Source organism: Chelonoidis abingdonii, chromosome 3 (genome assembly GCF_003597395.2).
Source record: "Chelonoidis abingdonii isolate Lonesome George chromosome 3, CheloAbing_2.0, whole genome shotgun sequence".
In the NCBI taxonomy this organism is placed as follows: Eukaryota; Metazoa; Chordata; order Testudines; family Testudinidae; genus Chelonoidis; species Chelonoidis abingdonii.
This window is the reverse complement of record NC_133771.1, coordinates 23,193,081-23,201,560: the sequence shown is the minus strand read 5'-3', so window position 1 is coordinate 23,201,560 and position 8,480 is coordinate 23,193,081. Positions and strand designations below refer to the sequence as shown.

Below are 8,480 nucleotides of genomic sequence, written 5' to 3'. Positions count from 1 at the left end.
AGCTGTCTTGTCTGACCACTGTTTTGTTTTCTGCTTGCTCTTCCTAATAACTCTTTTAAATTCAATTCCACTTAGACGGGGATAATAGAAGCACCTAAACAGAGGTACACAGACTATTCATAAAAACAGTATCACCCTCATTTACCACAGTAACTTTTTGTCAGAGTTCTGAAATGTGAGTGTGCCGTAGACAGAAAGCATTCCTCCCAAACATACGCTTTTTATGGGGAAATGAACACAGCTAATGGCTGCAGGAATCTTCATTTGAAAACCAAAGCTGGGACTCTTGAAAATTTGGACCCGATTGCCACAGGATGTCTGCTTCTCCTGTAAAAAAGGCTAACAATGCCACCAACCTAACAGGTGTGTCATAAGGCTAAAACCATTGTCTGGGAAGCAGGATAGGGTTACACAAAATTGTGTATAGGGGGTGTCATGCTCATTAAAACAGTTGCGGTGTTTCACCCCAGAGTTGTAAGTGAATTCTGTAATGAAAGCAGTAAATGTAGATAGAACACAAAGCAATTTAAAGGCTAAACCCCAGTCTCTTTACTTACCCAAGTAGTGCTGTGGAACTTCCCACCGACTCTCACAAGTCATTCCAGTGACATGGCCTTGTATTTGTAAGGAGCTGTGAGATCTTCCATGAAGCAATACACAGTATAAAAGGAACCTTAAAGTGGTCTTATTTATTTGGAATACATTAAAAGTTGATGCCATGCTTGCAATTAAAAACATTTTTTTTTTTAAAACCAGAACTTTATTCCTGTGCACAACACAATGGCATAACAGACACAGTGTTCTTGACTTGAGCTGCTGCTTCTCTAGTCTAATCTGAAATAAAAGATGAACCAGTTTGCACTTATCCTTCTGGCTAGTTAGATCACACTGGGTTTTATGTAATAAATTAATTGTATTTTTTCAATAAAACAGAAAAAAATGCCAAAAGGAAAATTGCTATGAACAACTCAAACAATTACAATCCTTGTGACTTTCTGCAGATGATACAGAAATCAAAACAATATACTCATTTAGTATCCACTCAATCATTACAATAAAATATAAACTTTATCTTAACTCCCTCCATAGCCCACTGTCTTTGTGATGGACATATTGGAAATCAATAGGCAGATGTTATATTCCAACCAACTAACATACTGTAAAACCGTTTTAACAATGTTAACAAAATTATTTCAACTAAACACCTAATTTCAAGTACTGAAACTTGCTATAATTTGTCTATTTCCTCCACTAAAGACTTATTAAATAAATCTGTGCAAGAGTACATATAAACATTTCTTTAACAATCAGACTTTAGTAGTAGTTACTGAACTTCCACCAGCTTTGTATATATTATAAAAAATATTTCAACACAGAATGGCCAGCATCGTAGACAGGTTTAACATTGTGCTTTTGTTCAACACTGCAATTACAGAGCTGTTCAAAAACTATAGTTTACTTGGCAATTATAGTACATACCTACTTTGATTATTTATCTAAAACTAAGAAAAATTCTTTTCCCCAGAGCAAGGTAAGTTAAATGTAAACAATCTTGTATTTTATTCATCAAAGACTAAAATCTCAAGTCAACTAAGTGGTCAAGAAAACATTTTTATGGAGCTAGTGAGATTTTTAATATGTCCTCCTTTGTTTTTCTTCTTTGTCAAGAATAGTCTGTTTTAGACTCAAGGAAGCATCTTCAAACTCAGGGTTTAAAGCTAAAACTTTCTTGAAATCTTTCAAAGCCTCATCATAGTATCCTGTGACAACAAAAAGAGAAAAAATGTGCATTACTTGTTTCTGCATCTAAACTATTTCACAAACAAAAACTGAAGAATGATTCAAGATGGTTTTATCAAACAAAACTCTCCGTTGCATATACTAGAAATTCTAAGGCATATCCTGAAATGTGTTAAGCACAATCAACTCAACTTGAAAACAATGGGAGCTGAAGGTGTTTAGTACTTCACAGGAGGTTCTCTGTCTTCTCGAGATCAGGCTCTGTACTCTAATTATTCATATTAAAGCATAATGGTTCTGCTAATGCCATTTCATTATAAAACATGCAACAGTAATACCACTATGCACATCCGCAGAATCACTGTTAGTAGTTTTGTCACCTTTTAGGAATATACATGAGTATTTTAGATTGTTTTCAAAACCAGAAAACTTACAGAAGATATAGAACTCATGAAACTAAAGAATGATGGTGAGACTTACTGGGAGATTACGGAATTTTGAAAATTGCTGAGTAAATTGACAAAAACAACAAGGATAATACATAAAAAGCGTATTGTGATCTTTTACATTTATGAATTATATTTAAATTAAACTACATTATGTATTAGCAGACATACTGTAGCAAATGTTATAATATAATGAAGGCTTCGGCACATCAATGTTAAATATTTGCTAAGTAGGGGGTACCAATCATTTAATTCTGAAAGACGGACTTTGGGTTATCGAAGTTTCACTCTACATTTATTTCTGTATTAACTCCCAAAAGAGAACAAAACAGACAGAAGAATTTCACATAACTGATTTCAAATTACTTTTCTGATGAATGTCCAAATCACAGCAGCCAATTCTGTTGTGATGATTTAGGGCCTGATCCAAAGCTTACTGAAGTCAACGTGAATGCTGTCATAGCTACTGTTGTGCCTTGCTCAGCTATCAGGGCTCAAATAAGTGCTGTTTTCTTACATTTTATGACAGGGCTTTGAGGAAGAAGAAGAAAAAAGTTATATCCCAGAGGACAAATTTTCAAAAAACATCCACTATGATTGAAAAGGTTTCAGAGTGGCAGCCGTGTTAGTCTGTATCCACAAAAAGAACAGGAGTACTTGTGGCACCTTAGAGACTACCAAATTTATTTGAGCATTATAAATTGCTTAAATAAATTTGTTAGTCTCTAAGGTGCCACAAGCACTCCTGTTCTTTTTATGATTTAAAAGATTCACCACTCACTTGACCCCCTAATACTATCTGGCATGACACAAAATACTTATAGCCATATCCACAAAATACTTATATCCAAGTCAATCTGCAAAAAACAGATCACATAATGGGAAGGATGGATTTGTGGTTAATACACCAAACTAGGATTCCGGGGGATCTGGTTTCTCTACCTAGCATGCCACTGATTTCCTTGTGGCCTTAATCTCTTTAAAATGGTGATAATTATTCCCAATCTCATAAATTGTTAGAATAAATCAATCAGCTCTTGTTTATCAGGTGTTCACCTAATACAATCCCTAAATAAAAGATTACAAACAAATGCTGCAACACCATCTGCTATACCATCTAGTGATAATGGCCAAATGGGATGATGGAAGAGAGAACTGAAAAGCAGCCTAGTAGCCTCAATTTATGATTTCCTTGCCTTTATTGGTTTCTCACACATAACATTACTCAAGTGTTTTTTATATCTGATAGTATACCATGGTGTCTATCAGCAATACCTCCATTGAAAGCAATGGATTTCCCCTGGTGCAAAAAATATTTTAGCAGAATCAGGGCCAACAACTCTATCCCTAAAACTTTACCCAGCACAAATAAAAAGCCAAATGACAGAAACAAATTAGTCTGGAGGCCTTTTTACACAGATCAAGTTACATTATGAAAGGCCGCCACTTATTTGGTGGCTCTCTTAATTTGTTCAGCATCCCAATATCATATAAACAAACCTGTTAAAAAAAAAAAAAAGTTGCCTGTTTATTTTTAAATCAATTACTTCGGACAGGGCTGATTTCCCACCATTTTATAGTGGTATAATTCCACTGGCATGAAATTGGAGTAATACAGGTCCAAGTTTGCACCACATTAATAGTATTATGTTTATCATGGTAGTGCTTAAGGGCCAACCAAGAATGGGGTACTATTGTGCAAGGCAGTCTGCAAACGCAACATACTAAATTAGAAAATGAACCATGTTTTTTCCATACCTAGCCTGTACAGTATTAATCCTCTGTTATAATATGGGACTTCAAAATCAGGTTGGGTTTGTATGGCTGATGAGTAGTCATCCATTGCTTCATAAAAGTCAACTCGCATGTACTTAATTTGTCCCCTGTTGTTGAATGCAGTGGCGAGATCGTGGGTGAGGCATTTCCTTGATTTAAAAGAGAGAGCGGGCACTAAATACTTAAGAGTCAAAAGCCTGGTCTACATTATATACCTATATCAGTATATCGCTGAGGGGTGTGATAAGTCCACACCACTGAGCAACGTAGTTAACCGACTTAACCCCTTGTGTAGACAGTTCTATACAGACGGGAGAGCTTCTCCTGCCAAATAACTACTGCCTCTCGGGATGGTGGATTAACTACACCGATGGGAGAACTCTCTCCCATCAGCATAGAGCATCTTAATTCAAGCGCTGCAGCTGCGACAATGCAATGTTTTAAGTGTAGACATGCTCACACATACCCAGGCCAGAGGGCCGACTATGACATAGGCCCCAACTCCATAGGTACTCCAGTACTGGAGTACCCATGCAAAAAAATTAAGAAGCCAGCTTCCTGCCTCCCCCTCAGCATCTGTCCGCTGGTGGCGCTGCTGATCAACTCCTCCCCCTCCCTCCTGTTTGCTGTGATCAGCTGTTGGCAGCCCCAGGAGGTGCTGGGGGGGGGGGGGGAGCAGGAACAGACACACTCAGGGGAGGGGCATGGAACTGGGCAGGAAGGGGCTGGGGTGGAGCAGGGGCAGGAAGAGGTGGGCTGGGGTCAGGGTCTGGGGCACAGCTGGGGGTGCAACACCCTCGGGCCCGGAAGAAGCTGGTGCCTGTAAACTGTGATCATCCAGTCTGGCCTCCTGTGTAACAGGCCACAAGCCTCCCCCCAAACAATCCCTTTCAGAGACACCTCCGCTCTGGATTCCACCCCAGTCCCCCGGCTCAGGTCCCGTCCGGTTTGCGCTTTGTCCCCCTTTCGGGGCCCGGGTTACAAACGCCGGGCAGAGCCCGACTCCCCCTGCCCTGGGGGCGCCCTGCGCTCTAGCAGGCGGGCTCCTGGCGGCCCTCAGCGGCTCTGCCCTGGGGCGGGGGGAGCACAGGTGGCCCCGGACAGGGCATGGGGGCGGAGCTCCAGCCTGGGCGCGCTTCCGGCCCCGCCCAAGGCAGGTGACTCCCAGCCCCGCCCCGCCCCGCCCGCCGCAGCCTCGCGGCCCATCCCATTGGCTGCTGAGCGCGCGGAGAGTTAGAGCTCCCCCCGCCCACTCCCTCGAGTGCAGGAACTGCGCCCCCTGCTGCCCTGCCCGCCTCCCTCCGCAGGAACGCCGGCCCCGCCCCACCCCCGAGCTTCTCGAGACTCACCTGGCGGGGGCGGGGCCGGCAGAGGAGCATTCGCACTGCGCGATGAAGCCGCTGTACAGCTCCTCTGCAGCGCCGAATCGCTGCTCCCGGAACTGCGCGTGCGCTGCCGACAGCAGATCCAGGGTCTCGCGAGCCACCTCCTGCTCCATCACGAGGTTACATCACCACAGCAACCGCCCCTCTCGCCCCAGAGTTCGGCGCTGTCGGTCGCGCCACGGTGGCCGCACTCCGTAGCCGGTGACGTGACGTCACAACACCGCCCCTGTTGCGCTGTAGGGCGCGTGCACAACAAATGAGCTACCCATAATGCGCTGGGCGCCCGAGCTAGGCCTTACCGATGGCCCCCATCGAGCTGGAGGCTTTATAGTTCTGCCCCACCTCCGTGCAGCTTGTGTGTCCCCGCCTCACAGCGCGTTCGCCCCAGCCCCACGGCAGCAAGGCACTGGGCGCCTCCCGACGCGGGCCTGCCCCAAGGCGAGCCCTGTGACCCCGCTCCCCTCCCCCCCGCCGTCTCACTCCCGGCAGCTCCGAAATGCCTGTCCCGCTTAGGGGTGCGGCTGAACGCCCCGAACCACCCTCATCAGCTGGGCTCCCCTTGCTGCTTTCCACGTCCCGTCCAGCCCTAGGCAGCGCTGGGACCAGCTGGGCCACTCCCAGCCTTACTCATCCCCATCCCAGCTAGGGCAATGGGGTGCCAGCTTTTTACTCACACAAAACTAAACACCTTGCCCTGCCTCCCCTGTCCTCCGAGGCCCGTGCCCCACCCCTTCTCTGAGGCCTTGCCCTGTTCACGCCATCCCCCTCCCTATGTTGCTCACTGCCCATAACATTTTGGCACCTGAGGCAGGGAGCTCAAATGATGCCCCCTCACTTGGGCCAAAAGTTTGAAAGGTCTCAGTTCTGCCTTTTTCGTGCTCTATTCCTCTCATGATACTGCTCTGCTACCTACCCCGATAAAGGAAAACTAAAATGTGTTGTTTAAAAATTTTAAGGACCAGTTACAGCTGCTGTTCAGGCATTTGAAAGTTAACTTTTCTTGTCCACATAGTGAACACTGGCATTTTTACCTGTATGAGTAATCAAAGTGGTGCTTTCCATGCCTTCTTGGTTGCAAAGATTTGAACTGCTTTCTGCTGAAAGTCCACAGTCTGGGCGAGCTCATGCTCTACTGAGATGGTTGCAAGGCCAACCAGCCTCTCCTGTGTCATTGTGGAGCGTAGCTAGGGTGACCAGATGTCCCGATTTTATAGGGACAGTCCTGGTTTTTGGGTCTTTTTCTTGTATAGGCTCCTGTTACCCTGCTCCCCCTGTCCTGATTTTTCACACTTGCTGTCAGGTCACCCTAAGCATAGATGTGTTTTTATTAACTTCAGTTTGGAGAAGCTGCATTCTCCACTGGCAACTGTTACAGGAAGTGTTAGAAGTATGCGCAGATCAACAAAAGCATTTGGCAAGAGGGTGGTCATCTTATTTGTGTACATATATTCCAGAACAGCCTTTGGAGTTGATCCTACTGAAATGTATCTTGAAAGGGCTTTCAGTTCATCACCTAAATCACTCACATCAATATTGTGCATGTCATCATATGTCAACACTGTCTCTAGTGCCCTGCATTGCTGGTTGTAGGTCTTCTTCGGGTATAGTGAGGAGTTTTGGAATATCATACAAAGAATTCAACTTTGAATTGTTGTTTGGGTCTCTTATGGGATTATCCTGTGCCTCAAAATCAAAATGTCTTCTTCAATGACTCTTGTATTCTTGAATGGGTGGGAAAATAGCTTCAGAGAGGCAGTATGTAACTGTGACAAATCAAGGGGCAGATCAGCTCCCTTTTATGGACACCCAGCCAGCCAGTAGCTATAAAATCCCTCTTAGTAGCTGTTCTCTAATTGCTTTACCTGTAAAAAGTCTCACTGCTATGCATAGATAAAAGGAAGTGAGTGGGCACCTGGCCAAAAGAGCTAATGGGAAGGCTAAAACTTCTTAAAATTGAAAAATGACTACCCTTTTGTCTGTCTGTCTGTCGTTCTCCCGGGAGAGACGGACAGGGCAACAGCTATGCTGTAAGAAGCTTGGGCCAGGTGTGAAAAACCTATCAGTATCATAGCTAGAAACTACTCGTTTAAAACCCCAGATATGTAAGTAGATCAGGAAATGTCTAGGAAGACGTGATTAGGTTTATCCCTTTTATTTCTTTATGCCTTGTGGATTCCTCTCTGCTACCTGCAGCTGGTTTTGCTTTAAATCTTTAAGTTGGACCTCAAGAAAGCTATTCTTTGTGCTTAATCTTTGTAGCTGCTCTTTTAAAATCTAGCAATAGCCTAAGTTCCCAGATGCATTTTCTTTTTCTTTTTTTTTTTTTAATAAAATTTACCTTTTTTAAGAACAGAATTGGATTTGTGTGTCTTAAGAGGTTTGTGCACATGTTGCTTAATCAGCTGGTGGCAACAGCTGATTTTCTTTTTTCTCTTTCTCATCTCTTCCCCGGAGGGGGGTGAAAGGGCTTGAGGGTACCCCACAGGAAGAAATTCCCAAGTGCGCCTTCCTGAGCTCTCAAAGGAGTTCTGCACTTGAGTGATGGCAGCATCTACCAATCCAAGGTCAGAGAAAAGCTGTAACCTTGAGAGTTTAATACAAGCCTGGAATGGCCAGTATTAATTTATAAAATCCTTGTGGGCCCCACCTTCTGCACTCGAAGTGCCAGAGTGCGGAATCACCCTTGACAGTAATTTGTTTGTATCAGGGTATGAAAATATATTTTTGAGAGTGTCTTGATTCAGCTAAGGTGGGAATGGAAAGTTCCGCCATTCACTGAGCTGTGTCCATTGTTACAGCCATACGTGTGTTAGTATTCTCATAGAGTCTGCCAGATGCTATTACTGTGCTATGTCAACAATAAACCCGGCCTGCTGCCTTCGTATCTTAATGGATCTTGTGGTCATTGGGCAATTTGCTCAAGGTCTGCTGTGCTGTCTGTGCAGAGCTGGGGAAGCACACAGGAAGAACACACACATGCAGCTGAACATCTAACAACACTGGTGACCCTGACTACTGATCTGGTAAGTAAGCGAGCTGTCCTCTGTAGGAATCGTGATCTAACATAACAAAAAAACACAAGCTAGAGAATCCCCCAAAAGTGTAATAAGGTATGGACGTGCTGGATTACTAG

The 8,480-nt window shown here is 44.1% G+C and overlaps 1 protein-coding gene across 1 annotated transcript; it reads right to left on the bottom strand.

Annotated features, from left to right (window-relative positions):
• Positions 1–669: 669 nt before the first annotated feature.
• On the bottom strand, positions 670–5,567 carry TTC32 (tetratricopeptide repeat domain 32). The gene is made up of 3 exons (XM_032774147.2): positions 5,312–5,567; positions 3,945–4,111; positions 670–1,760 (listed from the first exon to the last, which is right to left on the bottom strand). Exons 1-3 carry the CDS (start codon positions 5,458–5,460, stop codon positions 1,633–1,635), a joined length of 444 nt encoding a protein of 147 aa, XP_032630038.1. The 5' UTR covers positions 5,461–5,567; the 3' UTR covers positions 670–1,632.
• Positions 5,568–8,480: the final 2,913 nt, after the last annotated feature.